Raw genomic sequence first — 21,751 nt, forward strand, 5'->3', positions numbered from 1 at the left:
CCTCCCCAGTATGTTTGCATTTAAAAACCCTTATGAGGGACACCTGGGTGGCTCAGTGATTGAGTGTCTGTCTTTGGCTCAGGATGTGATCCCAGTTTGGGGATGAGTCCCACATCAGGCTCCCTGCATGGAGCCTGCTTCTCCCCTCTGCCTATGTTTCTGCCTCTTTCTCTCTGTGTGTCTCTTATGAATAAATGGGTGAAATCTTAAAAAAAAAAAAAAACAAAAAAACCCCCTTATGACTCTATGGTAAACTGTTGTCCTTTTGAGTATGCCCCTCTTGTCCACCCTGCCCTCCTTTACAGGTCTTCTTACTAATGACATTAATCTTTGTAAAGTACAGTTCTGATCATATTATTCCCTTAGGGTAAAATTTTTTATTGGTTCTATCTGCATAGCTTTCTGAATCCAGAATAGACTCATTGTGTTGGCTTTTAAAACCTCCTACTAAATGGTCTCCTATAGAGTTGACTCTTCCAGGCTTGTTATGATGAGTGCTAACTTGCCTACATACTCTGTTATACTGTAGTATAAAGAGATTAGAGTTAGAGTAGTTTAGGAAAGCCAAATCCTCATCATCCAAACCCAAATTGTAGCATTTCTTTAGAATTTGGGAGGCTTTCAGAGTTCAACTGGGAACTATTTATTGAAAATGGATTAGTGTCTTTCATTTGGGAACCTGGGTAATGCAGTACGGTGAAATAAGCTATTCTCTACAATTTTATTGAACTTGATCTCAGTAGCAGCCACCTCTTGCTTTTAAAGAGAAGAAATTAGGTAGGATCTTGGAAAGTGGATGTTTGTTCAAGTCATTTTGGCACAAAAATAGTGTCTGGAGGTTGAAATGCATCACCATTTGATGTCATTTTGTTTGAATTCATTACGTGCATAATTGCATTTTGGGGGCCTTTCTGGGTATACTTTTCTATCCATTTCATTTTTAGACGTGAATTTTGTATGAAGTTTAGAGAACTATAAGCAACTTGGGCATTGTTGTCTTAAACATTGGGATATTAGCATATTGGGATTAGATAACTGTGGAACTGAGGAAACTGCCATTTTGGTTTCTTGAAGGCTCTCTTTTGTTTTGAATTTCCTATTATTATGGAAAGAAGTGTTTGGGATTTCTAAGAGATACAGTTTTAGGGATGAGCGTATTATTATGACAACTGTTCATGGACTATAGGTGTTTTTTTTATTGATGGGACATGTATTCGAAGGACTGAGAGGCTTCTGAAAAGAAATAGAGGAAAAATAGGTACCAAGATTGAGAAAAAAATTAAATTTAAATAAGATCTTTTTCCTGAACCTTTGGAGTAGGGATTATTTTTTCCCCAATTTTTAGAAATCATAGTATAATACACATAAAACTTAACCATATTAACGATTTTTAAGTGTACAGCTTAATGGTATTAAATATTTTCATAATGTTGTACAACTATCACCATTATCTCCATAACTCTTTTAATCTTGTAAAACTAAAACTTTATTCTGATTAAATACTAACTCCCCATTTCTTCATCCCCTCAGCTCCTGACAACCACCATCCTACTACTGACTCTATTTTAACTACCCTGAGTACCTCATGTGAATGGAATCATCATACAGTATTTGTCTTTTTGTTCCTGGCTTATTTCACTTAGCGTAATGTGCTCCCTTTTTCAGGCTGAATTTACTCCTTTTTTTAAGGCTGGATAATATGCCATTGTATGTGTATATCCCACTTTGCTTATCCAAGTATTTGTTTATGGATGTTTGATTTGCTTCCACATTTTAGCTATTGTGAATAATGCTGCTATGGACTTGACTGTTACAAATACCCCTTCGAGACCCTACTTTCACTTCTTTTGGGTATATACTCAGATGTGGAATTGCTGGATTATATGTCACTGTATTTTTTATTTTGTGTGAACCCATCGTGCTGTTTCCCACAGTGGCTGTACTGTTTTACATTCCTACCAGCAGCTCACAAGGGTTTCAGTTTCTTCACATCCTTACCACTTGTTGTTTTTTGCATATTTGATAGTCACTGTCCCAATGGATTGAAGATGGTTTATCTCGTGGTTTTAGTTTGCTTTTCCCTAATTATTAGTCGTGTTGAAGACCTTTTTATATGCATAGTGGCCATGCCATTCATAAATCTTTGGAGGTAGCGTCTGTTTATCCCTCTTTACCCCTCTACTCGCCTTGACCCCCCCTTTTTTTCTTTTGTAAGAAAGGATTTATTAACAGGATTTACAAACAGGAGCATGTCTTGGGCACCTGCAGGTTTAGTAGGTCTCTGAAATCCTACCTCTTATAAAACCTGTTTTTGTAGCTCTCGAAGCTGGGAGTATAGTCATATCTCCAGAGCAGATCATGGATGTTATGCCCCAAGGGTATACTTGAGGATGTGGTTAAACAGAAAGAATGTGCGGGGCTCTGCTCAGGAAGGCTTCAGGTCACAGAGTGATAATCATGGCAGATTTGTCCAAGATTGCATTAGCCTGGTTCATGTGCTCCATCTCTCAAATCCAACTCTTACAATCTCAGGAGCCCACCTGTTTTGCAGTATTCTCTGAGCTATCAGAGAGGGGCTCTTTACAGTAGTTTTTTGCCAGCCGATGTTCAAGTTGAAATCATAAACCACAGTAGCAGTATAGAGAACAGAAAAAGAAATGTAAAAAAGGTAGCAAACTACTTACCTAACATGAATCTCATGTAAACCATCTGCATAAATCTGTGTTCATTGCAGAAAAAGATTTTCTTCCCCAGAACAAGAGAGGAGCACAGGAAACAGAAGTGGGTCTTGGGTGACCGCAGAACAAGTAGATTTCCATTGTAGTGCCCATTTTTAAAATCAGGTTGTCTTTTATTTTTTTGAATTTTAGGAGTTCTCCATATATTCTGGATGTTAATCCCGTGTCAGATACTTGATTTATAAATATATTCTCTCATTCTCTGGGTTGCCTTTTTACTCTGACTAATGTCTTTTGATGCCCCAAATTTTTAAAATTTCATGATGTCCATTTTGTATATTTTTTCTTTTGTTGTCTGTGGCTTTGATACCATATCTGAGAAATCATCGCTAAATTCAGTGTCATGAAGCTTTTGCCCTGTGTTTTCTTTTAAGAGCTTTATGGTTTTGGGTCCTACCTCTAGGTCTTTGATCCATTTTGAGTTCATTTAAGTGTGTGGATTTAGGTAAGGGTCCAACTTCATTCTTTTGCATGTGGATGTCCAGTTTTCCCAGTGTTATTTATTGAAAAGACTGTTCTTTCGCCACCGAATGATCTTGGCACCCTTGTCAAAAATCATTTGACCAAATATGTAACGATTTATTTTTGGGTTTTCTGTTCCATTGGTCTGTATGTCTGTGTTTATGTCAGTACCACACTGCTTTGATTCCTGTAGCTTTACAGTAAGTTTTGGGATCAGGAAGGATGAGCTTTTTTTTGTTCTTTTTAAAGATTGTTTTGGGTATTTGGGTTCCTTTGAGATTTCATACGAACTTTTGGATGGTATTTTCTGTTTTATGTAAAACACATCGTTAGGATTTTGATAGGGATTGCATTGGATTTGTACCTTGCGTTGGGTAGTATTGACATTTTAATTATAGTAAGTCTTCTATGAATGTGGGATGTATTTTAATTTCTTGGTGTCTTCCTTAATTTCTTTATGCAGTGTTTTTGAAGTTTTTATTGTATGGGAATTTCACCCTCTTGGTTAGATTAACTCTTAAGTATTATATTCTTTTTGATGCTATTGTAAATGGAATTTTTTTTGGTAATTTCTTTTCATACTGTTTATTGTCAGTATATAAAAATGTAGCTGATTTTTGTTTTGGACTTTATATCCTGCCCATTTACTGAATTTGTTTATTAACCCTAAAAGGGTAGGTTTTGTTTTTGTTTTTGTTTTTTTTTTGGTTGAGTCTTTAGACTTTTCCATATATAAGATCATATTATCTTCACACAGATCATTTTATTTCTTCCCTCCAATTTGCATGCCTTTTGTTTCTTTTTCTTGCTTAATTGCTCTGGCTAAGAACTGCCTGTACTATATTAAACAGAAGTGGTAAAAGCAGACCTCCTTGCCTTGTTCTTGCTCTAAGAGGAAAACTTTCACTCTTTTACCATTTAGTATGATGTTTGCTGTGAATTTTTCACATATGTCTCTTATTGTATTGAGGTAATTTGCTTCCATTCCTAGTCTGTTGAGTGTTTTATCATGTTTTTTATCATGTCAAATGCTTTTTCTGCTTCAGTTGAGATGATTGTTTTTTCTCTTTATTTGTTGATATGGTATATTGATCAGGTTTTTAAAATTTTTTAAATTTAAAATTTTTTTTTTTTTTTGCATTTTGAACCTTCTTTGGATTCCAGAAATAAATCTCATTTGGTCATGATCTTTTAATATGCTGCTGAATTCTTTGTGCTAGTATTTTGTTGAGAATTTTTACATGAATTTTAATAAATGTTACTAATCTGTAGTTTTATTTTCTTGTGTCTTTGTCTGGCTTTGGTATCAGGGTAATGCAGGCCTCATAGCATGAATGAGGAAGTATTTGTTTCTTTCATTTGGAAAAGTTTGAGAAGGATTGGTATTAGTTCTTTAAATGTTTGGTAGAATTTACCAGTGAGGCCATCAACTTCAGGGATTTTCTTTGTTGGGAGATTTTTTTTTTTTTTAAATTTTTATTTACTTATGATAGTCACAGAGAGATAGAGAGGCAGAGACACAGGCAGTGGGAGAAGCAGGCTCCATGCACTGGGAGCCCGACGTGGGATTCGATCCCGGGTCTCCAGGATCGCGCCCTGGGCCAAAGGCAGGCGCCAAACCGCTGCGCCACCCAGGGATCCCTGTTGGGAGATTTTTATTACTGATTTAATCTCTTTACTAGTTACCAGTTTATTCATACATACTATTCCTTTATGATTTAGTCTTGTTAGGTTTTATGTTTATAGGAAGTTGTTCACTTCATCTGAGTTATCCAACTGTTGGTAAACTACTGGACTGCTTTTAGTCGTTTGAATCTTCTTTTTTTCTTAGCCCATCTTGCTTGCAGTCAGCTTATCATTTTTGTTGATTGTTTCAAAGAACTGACTTTTGGTTTCCTTTATTATTTTCTATTGCTGTCTTATTCTCTAATTTGTTTATTAATGTAATTTTCATTTTTTCTTTCTGTCAGCTTTGGATTTAGTTTGTTCTTCTTTAGCTTCTTAAGTTGTAAAGTTAAGTTTTTGATTTGAGATCTTGTTTTTTAATATAAGCATTTATAGCTTTAAATTTCCCTCTGAGCCTGCTTTAGCTATATCCTCTAAGTTTTTATATGTTTTAATATGTTTGTTATTTTCATTAGTCTCTATTTTCTGGTATCTCTTGTGATTTTTTTCCTTGATCCGTTTGTTTTTTAAATGTGTATTGTTTAATTCCCACAAATTTTGATTTTTACGGTTTTAGGTTTGTTTGTTTATTTATTTATATTTTTAAAAAGATTTGATTTATTTACTCATGAGAGACAGAGAGAGAGAGAAAGGCAGAGACACAGTCGGAGAAGTAGGCTCCATGCAGGGAGTCCCATGTGGGACTTGATCCCAGGACCCCAGGATCACACCCTGAGCCAAAGGCAGACACACCCAACCGCTGAGCCACCCAGGTGCCCCCAGTTTTAGTTTAGCAAACAATTAATGTTAACCGTTTTTTTTTTTTTTTAAATTCATGAGAGACAGAGAGAGTGTTAACCGGTTTTGCTTAGAGAAAATACTTTGTGTGATGTCCATCTTTTTAAACTTCTGAGACATGATTTGTGTGGTCTGATGTGGTGTCTCTTGAAAAATGCCTAGAATAGGAATTCTTAACCTAGGGTTCCTAGACCTGTGTTTGTGAATCATCTGAAGATATTGAAATTATTTTGTTCATTTATATTTTGAGGAGAGGATCCATGACTTTCATCAAATTCTTAAAGATGATTATGACCCGAAAAGGATGTATCACAGATTCTTGATTAACCTCTATTCTACTTACACCCTGGATGAGAAACATGAATGAGAAAGGATCATAGAGGGGTGATGATACAGACTTGGGAATTTAGCTTCCTCTCAGAAAAGTTATAAAGGGCTATCCTACCCAAACATCTCAGGAAGGGCTTCGTCAGCTAGTCTCCTGTCAAGATGATGAGGCCCATTATAAATGCGACTGCTTTTTGGGATGCCGGGGTGGCAGAGTCAGTTAAGCATCTGACTCTTGGATTCAGCTCAGGTCATAATCTCAGGGTTGTGAGATCCAGCCCTGCATTGGGATCTGCACTCAGGGTGGAGTCTGCTTAAGATTCTTTCTCCCTCTCCCTCTGATGCCCCTACTCCCCATGCCCCCATAAATAAATCTTAAAAAAAAAATCCTTCTGGTTTTGTCTTTTCTGTTGCTTTTACCAGGTCTCATTCTGTGGTGCCAGTAGTTTGGTCACAATTTTCTTTTCTTTTCTTTTCTTTTCTTTTCTTTTCTTTTCTTTTCTTTTCTTTTCTTTTCTTTTCTTTTCTTTTCTTTCTTTTCTTCTTTCTTTCTTTCTTTCTTTCTTTCTTTCTTTCTTTCATATTTTATTTATTCATGAGAGACACAGAGAGAAACAGAGACACAGAGAGAAACAGAGACATACGCAAAGGGAGAAGCAGGCTTCTTGCAGGGAGCCCGATGTAGGATTTGATCCCAGGACTCCAGGATCATGCCCTGGGCCAAAGCCAGAGGCCCAACTGCTGAGCCACTCACGTGTCCCAAAATCAAAGTTTAAAAAAAATTATTTAAAGATTTTCTTTTAGAAAGGAGTATCTATGTTATTCCTGCTATGGATATTATCTTAGGTTATTTATATTTTTCATCGAGGGATTCTGTTTTTTAAATTTTTTAAAAATTATTTTCCACTGTTATTTTGAAATGGTAGAAATTTACCAAGATAATGAGTGCAGCCCAGAACATAGATCTTCTTGGTGTCCAGATCACAAGGTGTACAGCAAAGGTTATAATTCTGTTATTCCTCAGGATTATAAAAAAGAATTTGAGATTTGATTGCTGAGTCTGTTTATGTCTTTGAAATAAATTTTGTTCTTCCATGCATGGTGACTCAGTGGAGGTTAAAATTTTAGAAATACATCATGGTATTTTTCTCTTAGGATGTGAGATGCATATAACAAATAAATGGCATGAGGGAAAAAAGTGTTTTCTTCTTTTTAGGTTCAGGAATAGCATTTAGGAGTTTCCCATTAGTTATATTGGTAATATTTATGGCAGGAGAGGTAACTTTGGGCTGTAGGATTGTGGAAGAGTTTTTGCATGTGGTATTTGTACTGTCCTTTGCAGGGAAGGTAGAAGATCTCATGGGATAGCAGTTATTTCAGTGTTTCTGCAAAGCTAAAAAAAAGTCACCAGACCTTATTCTACCTTTGTGTTTGTAAATAATGACTTTGGTATAGATGAGGGCTAAGGACCTACAGCCTGAATGTAAGCTTTTAGTTTGGTATGGGGAAAATATTCTGGCAAAGAAATGCCATAAGCAGATGTTTAGGTAACCATGCAGGCATCAGTGGGGAATTTGAATATGTTATTTTGAGCTTTGTAACAAAATATTTTTTTAGCATCTTTATTTATTCTTAGCTGCAGTAGGTCTCTGAGTTTTCTTAGTGGGAAGTACCATAAGACAAAAGTGTGTACTTGGGCCAATTTGCAAATGGGTTGAGATAAAAATTAATAACTGTAGTAAATATATGTATCATTACCTAGGCAACTGCAAATTTTATTTATCCATTTTAATTTAAAGATTAAATTATAGGAGAATGATTTCCATTTGCAGATTTTCACTTAAAGGTTTTCATTCATTGAATATGTTTTGTATTTTTTTTAAAACCAAACTGCTTATAATGGAAATTAAGGGGAGGTATTTGAAAGAGAAGAATGATTGAAGGTTAAAGATGACTGTGAATGATAATATTAGTTTTGAAAGTGGTTTACTTCCCATTTTCCTTTCAGGTGATTTCCTTTTAGAACTATTTATTCCATTAGTAGCTTTTAAAAAATTAGTTCTTAAGTTCTTATAAGTTCTTAAAAATAATGCTTTTAAAATTTTGGTTCGTAAAGCTCTCTCTTAGAAGATTCCCTTTATCACCGACTTCGTGTGATGCATGTTTCCATCCCTTCATCACTACAGGGGTACACCACTGTGCTCATTTCTGTAGCTGAATTGTAGGGCTGTGTTGATGTCCTGGGCCCAAGGGCCTGTGCACTAGTATTGGGTGTCAGGAGGACAAAGACATGGCGCCAACCGTCCTGCTCTATGCGCCAGTAACTAGAATTACAAACCAATCGAATCCGTTGCAGCCAATTGGTAAACTAATTGGTAATTTTAGCTGTATATCTATATGTAGTTATCTGAATGCTTATAACATTACTTTCAGAGGCACTTTTGTTCTGTTTCATCCTGTTTAACAAAATGGCCTTCATAGCTGTAGGGAGAAAGATGTGCATCACTGACTAAGAGGCTGCTCCAGCTGCTTGTCTTGTTTGTATTCCCCTTGTTTATAAAACAAGACTCGGATTACAGCTGCATGGTACCACTCTGATCATTTCTGATAACATTGTGCTAAACATTCCTTAATATAGGTTAAGCCACCAAATGTTCTTTCACTGTGCCAACTAGTATCAGAAGTTATAGCTGCTTATATTCTTGCCTGTAGAGGGTTTTTCTTCTTTCTCTCTTTTTTTTTTTTTTTTTTTTTTAAAGCAAAAAGGGAAGGCAAAGAAATTGAAATAAATTATTCTGGATTGTATCTTTCTGTGTGCCTAATGTAGGTGATTTAGGTTGAATTTAATTGAATTTGAATTATATTTGTAGAATTGAGAAGAGTAATAAGCCAAGTACATTTAAAAATTTTTCCTTTTCCTGATTGTAGAAAACTTTTATTACCAGTGATTTGGCACTAAGGATTACCTTTGAAAGGAAATAAACAATATTTCCTTGTTCAGAAAAATATTTTAAGTTAGAATATAACTTTTATGACTAAAGTGAAGGGGGTACTATATTTCATTTGTGTCTAATTTGGCATACATTTATTATTAGTTTTGGGTCTGATTTCCAAAGTATATCTATATTTTAAAAAATATTTATGAATTAATGTTTTTAATCAGTGGATTTTGAGTTCCACTGATACTAGGTCAGTAAGACTTAATTATGGAAAAGTAATATATTTATAATCCAAATGGTCATTTTTGTAGTTGGTTGGTATTTTTTGATGATCATTTTGGGAGTATGGAAAGTTGCTTTTTATAGTAAAATGAGACTGATATGTCTCTATAATAAGGTGAGAATAGTGTGAGACTAATAAAGTGAATACACTTTAAAGTTCTGTGTCTTATACATTTAAATGACAACTGTAGCCAATTAACCACCATCTACACACATATTTACACTTGAGATCAATTCTTTCTGGGCAATGGAGTGGATCTCAGTGGTCTATGCTTTTACAATCTTTCCTTATATTAGTTTTCATTGCCGTTAATATGCAACACTAATTAGTGCCAAGAAAAGAATCTTTGCCAGATGTGTAGAATGTAGTGTCACAGTAATGTAACATAGATTACCTAAAGAAGGAAATTAGATTTCCCTGCCAAGATCAGGAACAAACCACTGATGTCTATTTTGAGATTTGTTTATTTATTTTAGAGAAAGAGCAGTATCATGAGGTGGGGAGGGGTAGAGGCACCCCTGTGACAAGGGTGCCAAGACCATTTAATGAAGAAAGAATAGTCTTTTCAACAGATGGTGCTGGGATCAACTTGATAGCCACAAGAATGAATTTGGATCCCTTCCTCACACCACATACAAAAAAATAACAAAATAATGGTTAAAGACCTAAATGTAAATGCTAAAACTATTAAATTCTTTAAAGGAAACATAGGTGTAAGTCCTTGTGACCTTGGACTTGACGATAGTTTTTTAGATATGATACTCAAAACTTAAATAATCAAAGAAAAAGTAGAAAATTGAACTTAGGGATCCCTGGGTGGCGCAGCGGTTTGGCGCCTGCCTTTGGCCCAGGGCGCGATCCTGGAGACCCGGGATCGAATCCCACGTCAGGCTCCCGGTGCATGGAGCCTGCTTCTCCCTCTGCCTGTGTCTCTGCCTCTCTCTCTCTCTCTCTCTCTCTCTGTGTGACTATCATAAATAAATAAAAATTAAAAAAAAAATTCTTAAAAAAAAAAAAAGAAAATTGAACTTAATTAATATTAAAAGCTTATGTGTGTTTTTAAGGCACTATCAAGTGACAAGAAACCCCACAGAATGAGAGAAAATATTTTCAAGCCATGTATCTTTTTTTTTTTTTTTAAGATTTAATTTATTTATTCATGAGAGAGAGAGTTGGAGGCACAGGCAGAGAGAAGCAGTCTCGGGAATCCCTGGGTGGCTCAGTGGTTTAGCGCCTGCCTTTGGCCCAGGGTGTGATCCTGGAGTCCCAGGATTGAGTCCCACATCAGGCTCCTTGCATGGAGCCTGCTTCTCCCTCTGCCTCTCTCTCTCTCTCTCTGTGTCTTTCATGAATAAATAAATAATAAATAAAATCTTTAAAAAACACCCCCCCCCCAAAAAAAAAAGAAACCTTCTAGGGTTTTTTGGGTGGCTCAGTTGATTAGGTGTCTGCCTTCTGCTTGGGTGATCAGGCTCCCAGCTTTGCTGGAGGAGGGGGTGGTCTGCTTTTCCCTCTCCCTCTGGCTCTCCTCCTACTGGGGCTCTCTCTTTGTCTCTCAAATGAATAAATAAAAAATCTTAAAAAAAAAAAAAAAAAGGAATCTTCCAAAAGACCTATGTAACATCATACTTAATGGTGAAATGTTGAGAACTTTTCTTCTGAAATTGGAAATGAGACAAAGTCGGCTATCTTTATTTGTATTCAACATTGTACTGATGCTAGCCAACACAGGAAACTATGAAAAATATATAAAGTATATAAGGCTTGGAAAGGAAGAAAGAAAAATGTCATTATTGACGGATGACATATTTACATTTTATATTTAGAAAATCTAGAAGAATCTAAAGAGAAATTATTAGATAATTGAATTAGTTAAAATTGCTGAATATAAGTTCAAAATATAAAAATCAACAGTAACAGAAAATGAAAAATAAATTTTAAAGCAAGTATCATTTATTCTTAGGGCTAAAGCTAATAAAAAATGTGCAAAAAAAAGTACAAAACCTCTACGCAGGAAACTCATACATTTTGAAAGATGTTGAATAAAATACAAGTACATACAGGTTTATATACATTCTTTATAGGATAGAAAAGACAATATTTTTAAAATGTCAGTTTTCCTTTAGTTGATCTACAGAATCAATGCAATTGCAAATAAAATTCCAAGTTTTCCTCCTGGGAAATGACAAACTGATTCTAAATTTTTACGGAAATGTAAAGAGCTAGGATTAGCCTAAGCCATCCTGCAAAGATATGGTTGGAAGATTTACTTTACTGGGTAGTACATATAATGTATTATTGTTTTCAGAGGTAGATGTCAGTGACTCATCAGTCTTATATAATACCAGTGCTCATTACATCACATGCCCTCCTTGATATCCATCACCTACCTACCTACCCCATCCCTTCACTCCCCTCCTTTGCAGTGGCCCTCAATTTGTTTCCTACGATTAAGAGTTGGGAGAGGTAATCTTAAGCAGGCTCCACACCCAGCGCCAAGGCTGATACGGGCTTGGCCTCACAACTCTGAGATCATGACCTGAGCTGTAATCAAGAGTTTGACATTTAACTGACTGAGCCACCCAAGCGCCCCTTGAGTTTTATTTTAGAGCTACAGCAGTGTAAGTTAGTTTGATATTGGTACAAGAATAAACAGACCAATATAACAGAGGAGAAACTCCAGAAAAAGACCTAAGCTGTAAAAGAGAATGTTGGGGAATATCTTCTTGACCTGTGGAGGGAAATAATTGCTTAAAAAGGACCCAAATAGTCTCAGTTTTAGATAAAAGACTCAGAAGCTAGACTACCTTGAAATTAGGAATTTATGTTCATCAGAAGATTCTATTCCATTAGGAGAGTGAAAAGGCAAGTATATGTGTGCAACACATATAACCAAAAAAAAGGCTCATATCCAAAAGATGTAAGGAACCCCTTCCTATCAAAAAGAAAAAGGCAAGAGTGTTTTTTTTATTGTTTTTTTTATTTTTTTTTGGCAAGAGTGTTTAATAGGCACTTAGGCTCGAGTCTTGAATTAGGTACTTCACAAAATGAGGATGGCTAATAAGCATATGAAAAAGGGCTGAAAAATCATAGTAGTTTTAGAAAAGTATATTAAAAACGAAGCCATTACAAAACCATCAACCAGAATGGCTCAGGTTAAAAATAAAACCCCAAATGGACAATACCAAGTGTAGTTTTGAGGGAGTGGAGCAAGGAGAACTCATATACACTGCTGGTGGGGAGGGCAACTATTTCAGAAAACAGTTTGGTATTATATATTAGAGTAGAACATATGCTCATCCTGTGACTCAGAATGCCATTCTTGGGCTTATTCTCAACAGAAATGCATACATACATGCAGAGGAAATGTACATAAATAACAGCATATAATTTGAAAATCATCTCAATGTTCTTAAACTGTAGGTTGAATAAATATGCTTTCAATAAAATACTCTTCAGTAGTGACCTTAGAGAATGACAGTAAATGAATTGCGGATTCATTCTGCAATATGGATGAACCTAGTAAACAAAAGAACAAAAAGTCACAGAATAATAAATACCTTGATTTCATTTATATGAATTTCAAAGTCAGGTAATATTAATCTATCAGAAGTCAAAGCAGTGGTTGCCTTGGAGCAAGATTAGAGTAGTGGTTAGGAGGCAGTACCAGGTACCTTTTGGAAATTAGCATTTTTCTGGGTGGTTTGATACATGGGTTTTTGCTTTGGAATAATTAATCTGTACATTTGTTTAATGCGTTTTACTTTTTATCAAACTTAATAATGAGAAAAGGTTAAAAGAATGGTCATTTGAGGGGGATCTTGAGAAGGCATATCAGTACCATCTCTTGACCTCTAAACTCTCAGCTTTACTAACTTCTTCCTGCACAGTGAGAGAAAAAATAAAACAAGATACATACAAAAAACTAATAGTTCAGTAGGTTTTGTTGCTTTCTCAATGAGGCGTATAATGTAAAAATTATTAATTCCCAAGTCCTCGAGTCTAAAGTTTGTTCTTAAAACTTTTCTCAGAATGGAATTTAATGATTGTTGTTTGTTTTAATTAGGAGGTGCTAATGATGCTGGATAACTATGTAAGAGATTTCAAAGCATTGATTGACTGGATTCAACTTCAGGAAAAGCTAGAGAAGACAGATGCTCAAAGCAGGTAATGAACTCTGGTCTTTATAGCAGCCAGCACTTTGAAAAGCAGCAATTGAAACTGACAATGAACTTGACCTAAGTTTAACTTGGAACTTGTACAGATCTGCAAGTTGGGAACTGTATTTCTCATTCAGTACAGTTACAAATACTAGTGCAGGACACTTTTATCTAGCACAGAGATTTAATTGCTGAATAGGATATTATTTACTACTCTCATGACTTTGTAGTCTAAGGGTGGGATAAAATAGAACTTATCACACCAAAAAATATTGCAGGTGTTAGAGTAGGACAGGATCATCTTCTTTTGTAGAGGATAGTTCAGGAAAGATTTCATGGAGGATGTAGAAGAAACGTTTAAAGATATGATGGATTTAAACAAGTGGTTGGCCTTTTAGATTGAAGATAATAAGTTAAGACAGCTATTGAAGTACAGAGCATGTGTGAAGGGAAAATAAGTTAGGGAAAAGGATAGTGTCTTTTCTTAAGGTAGTAGGCAATGAGAAAAATAGATGATTTTTGATTGGGGAGTAATGAGAGATAAAAGTTATTTTAGAAACTTTTTGTTTCAAGTTTTTATTTAAATTTATTTAGTTAACATATAGTGTAGTGTTAGTTTCAGGAGTAGACTTTATTATTTATTTTATTTTATTTAAAGAGTTTATTTATTGGACAGAGACAGAGCACACAAGTATGGGGGAGTAGCAGGCAGAGGGAGCGGAGAAGCAGGCCCCCTGTGGAGCAGGGAGCCCTTTGCAGGGCTTGATCCCAGGACCCTAGGATCATGACCTGAGCGAAGGTAGATACCTAACCAACTCAGCCACCCAGGTGCCCCTTCAGGAGTAGAATTTAGTGATTCATCACTTACATATAATACCCAGTGCTCATCACAAGTGCCCTCCTTAATACTTACCACTCATTTAACCCATCCCCCTACCTAGCTTCCCTCTAGCAACCCTCAGTTTGTTCTCTATAGTTTAGAGTTTGTTTTATGGTTTGCCTCTTGCCCCCCCCCCCCCCGCCATGTTCATTTGTTTCAAGAATCCTTCATTTGAAATCACTGCACGATATCTGAGCCTATGCACCAAGCTCTAGGACTGTTGTGGAGAAGGAAACAGACACAGCCCCTGTCCTCATGAGGTATATAGTGCATTTATGGGAAAAATTGGATGTTCAATAATTATCAGTGTACAAAGTGTCATCAAAATACAGTCATCCTAAAATACTTTGGGAATATAAAAAGCATAATTAACCAACCAATTTGCTGAATCCAGGAAGGCTTCCCCAAGGAGGTCATATTTAAGTGAGACAGAAATATCAAGTAGGAGTTGGCATGACAGAGAATAAAAGAGTAACCTCATGTAGAGGCAGTAGTTTATGTGATAACCTGGAAGTAGAAGAGAGTACAGTATAGTCAAGGAATTTAGAGTTTAACGGGACTGGAATGGAGAGAACCAAGGGGCAAAGTAGCATGAGGTAAGGCTAGAGAAGTAGGCTGGGACTAGAATATGTAGAGCTCTGTGGATATTGTAAAAACTTTAGACTTTATTTTGAGCCATAAAAGATTTTTAAGTAAGGAAGTTACGTATCAAATTTGTGATTTTAAAAGATCTTCCTGGCTGTACTGTGGGAAGATAAGGTGCAGCAATATAGTTTATAAATTATGGCTACTCAGACTGGAGTAGTAGCAACAAGGAGAGTTGAGAGATATTCCAGAGATAGGTGATCAACTAGACTTAGTGTTACTTCGGTTATGTGCAAAAGGCAGAGGAACAATTTATTATTCAGTTAAGCTTATAAGTGAAACCTGAGCCTTTGTGGACTAGGCCAAGTCACATGAAGCTATAATCATACTTTTGACTCAGAGAAAACAGGCCTATATTGCCTCTTTCCCTTGGATTTAATTGTAGTTAAATTTCTGTAAATGGAATCCTCCAGTACAGAACATTTTTGTCCCTATCTGTATCAGCCCCATGGGGAACCAGGAGAGTGAAAGAATCTCAAGAAACAAATCTAGGAAGGCTTGATACCCAGAAAACTGAATCCAGGAAAATCATATGTTGATCCTTTTAATATTTTTGTTTCTCATAATGAAAAAAAATGTTTTTAAATTCCAGTGTAATTAACACACAGTGTTATGTCAGTTTCAGGTGTGCAATATAGTGATTCAGCAATTATATACATTACTCCATGCTCATCATAATAGTATACCTTATTCCCCTTCACCTATTTCACCTCTTCACTCCCTCCTAATAGCCGTCTGTTTCCTTTGTTTTGTTTCGTCTCTTATTTTATTTTATTTATTTTATTTTTTATATTTTATTTTATTTTAATTTAATTTTATATTTTTTCGTCTCTTCTTCTTTTAGTGTCAGAGGTAGGATTTAGTGATTCATTAGTTGCATATAATACCCGGTGCTCATTACTTTGGATGTCCTTGACCTTATATAGTTTATATCCTTAGAGAAATATTTTTTCTTTTTCTATTTAAATTTAACTTGATGGAGTTTCTGTTTCTTATATCCAAAAGGGTTTATAACTACCAATACAGAAAAAGCTAGATTTTTTTTTTGCTTGCTTATAAATTCCAATCAGGTAGTGATGGGTGTGTTGAGAATTGTATTAAGAAAGATTCTGAGGCCAAGTCCAAAGTTAAGTTAACCACTGTCCTAGTACCATGGTTCAGAAATATACCTGAGACATCTCTGTTTATCTTAACCAGTTATCAGCTTATTATCTACTCTTTGCTTCTTGAGACAGCTCCCTAGATCTAGAAGGCAACCTTAAATTCCCTGTAGGTGGCATTATTCATCTTACATTCCTCAAACCATGCATCAAAATTCATTTGAGGGGTGTCTGGGTGGCCCAGTCCATTTAGTGTCTTCAGCTCAGATCATGATCCCAGGGGCATGGAATTGAGCCTTGTGTTGGGCTCCCTGCTCTGCAAGGAGTCTGCTTCTCCATTTGGCCCTACCCTGCTCGTGCTCCCTCCCTCTCTCTCTCAAATAAATAAATAAAATCTTTAAAAAAAATTTCATTTGAGGACAGTCCCCGTGGCTCAGCAGTGTAACACCACCTTCAGCCCAGGGCATGATCCTGGAGACCCGAGATCGAGTCCCACGTCGGGCTCCTTGCATGGAGCCTGCTTCTCCCTCTGCCTGTGTCTCTGCCTCTCTCTCTCTCTCTCTCTCTCTCTCTCTCTCTCTAATAAAGTTTCATTTGAGATTCACATGTAAAAACTGCAATTGTACATAGAAAAGAAAATATAGATAAATTTTTTATATATTTTTATTATGGGTAAGTGCTTTACAAGACAAAGGCAGAAACCACAAAGGAAAAGCATTAATAGGTTTGATTTCATAGGAATAAAATATGCCTTTCTATATAAAAAAATTAAAATTTAAAGTTATGTCATCTATGCTAAGGATATGTAGCCATAATAGTAATAATAATAGTAGTAGTAAATTATTTCAAATCAATTAGAAAATGTTGCAAAAGATACCAACACACAAATCCCAAAGAGGAAATTTATTTTTTATTTTATACATTTTTAAAAATTTTATTTTTTATTTTATTTTTTTTATTGGAGTTCAATTTGCTAACATGTAGTATAACACCAGTGCTCATCCTGTCAAGTGCCCCCCTCAGTGCCCATCACCCAGTCACCCCAAACCCTCCCCACCTCCCCTTCCACTACCCCTTGTTCGTTTCCCAGAGTTAGGAGTCTCTCGTGTTTTGTCATCCTCACTGATATTTTCACTCATTTTCTCTCCTTTCCCCTTTATTCCCTTTCACTGTTTTTTATATTCCCCAAATGAATGAGACCATATAATATTTGTCCTTCTCTGATTGACTTACTTCACTCAGCATAATACCCTCCAGTTCCGTCCACGTTGAAGCAAATGGTGGGTATTTGTCGTTTCTAATGGCTGAGTAATATTCCATTGTATTTACGTAGACCACAGCTTCTTTTTTTTTTTTTTTTTTTTTTAAATTTTTATTTATTTATGATAGTCACAGAGAGAGAGAGAGGCAGAGACACAGGCAGAGGGAGAAGCAGGCTCCATGCACCGGGAGCCTGATGTGGGATTCGATCCCGGGTCTCCAGGATCGCGCCCCGGGCCAAAGGCAGGCGCCAAACCACTGCGCCACCCAGGGATCCCCACAGCTTCTTTATCCATTCATCTTTTGATGGACATCGAGGCTCCTTCCACAGTTTGGCTATTGTGGACATTGTTGCTATAAACATCCGGGTGCAGGTGTCCCGGCGTTTTACTGCATCTGTACCTTTGGGGTAAATTTTAGAAGATTTATTTGTTTGAGAAAGAGAGTGTGTATAAGCAGGAGGAGGGGCAGAAGGAGAGGGAGAGAAGCAGGCACTACAGAGGGCATGGAGCCCGACTCGGAGTTCAGTCTCAGTACCCTGAGATTATGACTTGAGCTGAAATCAAGAGTTGGACACTGAACCCATGGAACCACTCAGGCACCCCCCCCAAAAGAAGACATTTAAATGGCTGGTAAAAAAAGTTCAGCCTCACTAGTAATGATAATAAAAATATATAATTTTAAAAACAAACATAATTTGCTAATGAATTAAAAGATACTGTTATCAAAATTTCTGTATGAAAAAGAACTCGTGACTTGAGATATTCTCTCCACCCTCCTCCCCCTCTGTCCCCCCCATTTGTGCTCTTCCCCTACTCCTAAATAAATAAATAAATAAATATTTTTTAAAAAGAAGAAGCATTCCTCACAAGACTGAAATTCTAGCATAGGAGTTAGCAAACTTTTCCTGTAAAGTGCCAGGTAGTAATTATTTTAGACTTTGCAACCAGTGCCATATTTTTTACAAGCCATTAAAATTTTTAAAACAAGATCATCACTGTTGGCAAGTTTGAAGGTAAATGGGCACTTTTCATTTGGTAGAACTATAATTTGTCACAAGCTTTCTGAAAGGTGATTTGATAATAAATTGTCAAAAGCTTTAGACTTTATTTGGATAATCTTTTATCTGACTGAATTTTCTAACAAGAAATGTCACTTTGTTTTTAGAGAGAGAGAGAGTTTGAGGAGGGGCAGAGAAGAGGGGGAGAGAGAATATCAAGCAGGCTCCATGCTGAGCTGAAATCATGACCCAAGACAAAATCAAGAGTTGAATGTTAAATTGAGCCATGCGGGTGTCCCAACAAATACCACTTCTAAATGTGAGGAAAAAAATCACAGCCACTGATTGAATGGAGGAGAGTAATAGGGAAGGAGATTCTGAGGGAGTTATGGAGGGTCACCTGAGGCCATTAGGCATAGAGAAAATGCTGCTTGAGAAAAACATTTTGAGCATACTGTCAAGGTTCTGGGGCTAATGAAGGAGAACTAGGCTTTCCCAGCAAAGAGCAAGGAAATGTTTATACTCCCACTCTCATGTAGAGGAAAGGAGACTTCAGATTTTACTATGTGTTCTTCATTTAACTCTCACAACTGTTTTTCTTCTTGATCTCTCTTCTACACACTTGGTTTTCCAGGATGGCACAGGTTGAGTTGTAGAAGTAGCCTGAATTAGTACCGTTGTCTTTTTAATACGTTTTTAGATGGAGGCTTTTAAAATATAAGCATTATATGTCATGTCTTTGTAAACTCGTGGCCTTTTTAGATAAGTAGGGTTATGTTGCTGTGCTGTGGATGAAAAATCCCAGACCATGCATCATCTGTGTTGCTTACTGGGTAATATGGTAACTTTCTGGTGAACAGTGCTCTAGGGAAAAATTGTGACCTGATTATGTTTTCACCCACTAGCAACCAAAAGAAAAGATTAGGTTTTTCTCTTTTTTCTCTGTTGATTTAATCTGTCATATGTCTTGAATTGACAGACCAACTTCTTTGGCTTGGGAGGTGAAGAAGATGTCTCCGGGACGTCATGTGATTCCAAGTCCATCGACAGATAGAATAAGTGTAACATCAAATGCTCGAAGAAGCTTAAATTTTGGGTGAGATGAACGTAAAAAAGCCTACTAAGGCTTGCATTACAGTAAATTATTTTCTGTGGATAATAAAACTGATATACTAGTATAAAAAAAACCTTGTATATGTTTGTGTATGAATTCAAAATTATTTGATTAAAAAGTTAAAAGAAATCCAGGACAGTAAAGTTTAACTTTTAGGAAATGTAATATCAACTATAATTAGGATCCAAAAATTAAAACCCATAAACATATTCATACTAAATGATTCGTAACATGAACTGACAATTTCTTTTACAACAAAAGATCTAAATATATATCATAGACTGTATTACTGTCATGAAAATTTTATCTTTATGCATTGTAATCCCATCAGTGCAGTTTTATAATTATTGTTTTAATGCAGTTATATTTTAAATCAGATAGAAAAAAGTTATAAACAAAAAATACATTTAGAAATTATTTTGTATTACCTATGTAGTTATTTTTATTAGTGGTTCTTACATCTTCATGTGGATTCAAGTTATTGTTTAGTGTCCTCTCATTTTGGTCTGAAGGACTCCCTTTAGAATCTTGTTGGGCAGGTCTGCTACTGACAGTTTTTCTCAGTTTTTGTTTTTCTGAGACTATATTAATTTGTCCTTCAGTTTTGAAGGATAATTTTGTAGTAGATAGAATTCTTGGTTGAAAGTCTTTTTCTTTCCAACTTTGAATATGTCCTCTCACCTCCTTCTTTATGTTTTAAATTTTTAATTTTTTTTTAAAGATTTATTTTTTGAGAGAGAGCGAGGGAGAGAACGAGTGGGAAGGGCAGAGTGAGAATCCCAAGCAGACTCTGTGCTGAGCGCAGAGTCGGACTTGGGGCTTGATCTCATGACTGAGATCATGACCTGAGCTGAAACCAAGAGTTGGATACTTGACTGACTGCACCATCCAGGCTTCCTTCTGACTTAATGGTTTCTCTCTCTCTCTCTTTTTTTTGACTTAATGGTTTCTGATGAGAAAGCATCTGTCACTCTTGCTAGGGATCCATTTTGAAATGCCTCACTTATCTCTTGCTGCTTTCATGATTTTCTCTTTGTCTTTGGGTAGTTTGTGATGTATCTAGGTGTCGACTTCTGAGTATATTCTATTTGAAGTTCATTGGACTTTTTGGATGTATAGATGATTGTTTTTCATCAAATATGGGAAGTTTTTGTCCATTTCTGCAGATATCCTTTTTGCACCTTTCTCTTTCCTGGGAATCCCACTTTACCTATGTTGGTACTTGTGACAGTGTTCCACAGGTCTTTGAGGCTCTATTCATTTTTCTGCATTCTTTTTTCATCCTGTTTCTCAGATAATCTTAATTGTCCTCTTTTCAAGGTTGCCTATTCTTTATTTTGCTGGGTCAAATCTGCTATTGAGTCTCTCTGGTGAATTTTTCATTGCAGTTACTATATTTTTCAACTCCAGAATATCTTTGTAGTACTTTTTTATTTACTTTCTCTTTATTGATACTATAGTTGGTGAAGCATTTTTTTTTGCATACTTTAGTTTTTTAGACACAATTTTCTTTTGTTCTTCAGTATTCTTTGAAGATAATTATAGTACCTGATTTAAAGTCTGTTAAGCCCAGTGTCTCGGTTTCCTTGAGGACAGTTTCAATTACTCTTTTTTTAGGTGTGTATGAATGGATCATACCATCCTGTTTATTTGTAGGTCTTGTGACTTTTTTTTATTGTAACTGGATATTTTATTTTATTTTTATTTATTTATTTTAAAAAAGATTTTATTTATTTATTCATTCATGAGAGACACACAGAGAGAGAGAGAGGGAGAGAGAGGCAGAGACACAGGCAGAGGGAGAAGCTGGCTCCATGCGGGGAGCCTAACGTGGAACTTGATCCTGGGTCTCCAGGATTAGGCCCTGGGCTGAAGGCGGCGCTAAACTGCTGAGCCACCTGGGCTGCCTCCGTAATTGGATCTTTTAAATAATGGTGGCAGCTTTGGAGATCAGATTGCTACCTCTTTAGGATTTGTTGTTGTGGCTGTTTGGTGGCGGTGATACTGGTACTGTTTGTTCAAGAACTCTCTTGAACTAGTTTTCTGAAGTCTGTTTTCTTTGTCATGTGTAGTTACTAAAGTTTCTGCTTGATTTGACAGAGGTGTCTTAAATATCTTGAATTAACAAATGTCCTAGGTCTTGTCTGGTTCTGTGTATGTGTTGTACATACCTTCAGTTCTCTGGCATTCACTTTCTGCTTCCTCAGAGCCTCAGGCTTAATCACAAGTGAGATGTTAGGGCATTCTCAGAACTTTCCAGAGCATGCACAGAACTCTGTACATAAATGTGGCCTTCTTGATTTCCAGGAACATGTAGGAGCTTTTCAAAGCCTCCTGTGCCATTCCACTCTCCAGATTTTCTTACAAGTTTTTGGTCAGC

The 21,751-nt window shown here is 36.2% G+C and overlaps 1 protein-coding gene across 30 annotated transcripts in view; it reads left to right on the forward strand.

Moving 5' to 3' along the window:
• SCAPER (S-phase cyclin A associated protein in the ER) overlaps positions 1–21,751 on the forward strand; it is a 420,028-nt gene that overhangs the window by 41,629 nt on the left and 356,648 nt on the right. For all 30 annotated transcript variants that reach the window (XM_072739204.1, XM_072739209.1, XM_072739212.1 and 27 more), the window contains 2 exons: positions 13,279–13,379; positions 19,237–19,353. In XM_072739204.1, coding sequence (XP_072595305.1) covers positions 13,288–13,379; positions 19,237–19,353 — 209 coding nt within the window. In that variant the 5' untranslated portion in view covers positions 13,279–13,287. The remainder of the gene's footprint in view (positions 1–13,278; positions 13,380–19,236; positions 19,354–21,751) is intronic.

Source organism: Vulpes vulpes, chromosome 15 (assembly GCF_048418805.1).
Source record: "Vulpes vulpes isolate BD-2025 chromosome 15, VulVul3, whole genome shotgun sequence".
Classification (NCBI taxonomy): Eukaryota; Metazoa; Chordata; class Mammalia; order Carnivora; family Canidae; genus Vulpes; species Vulpes vulpes.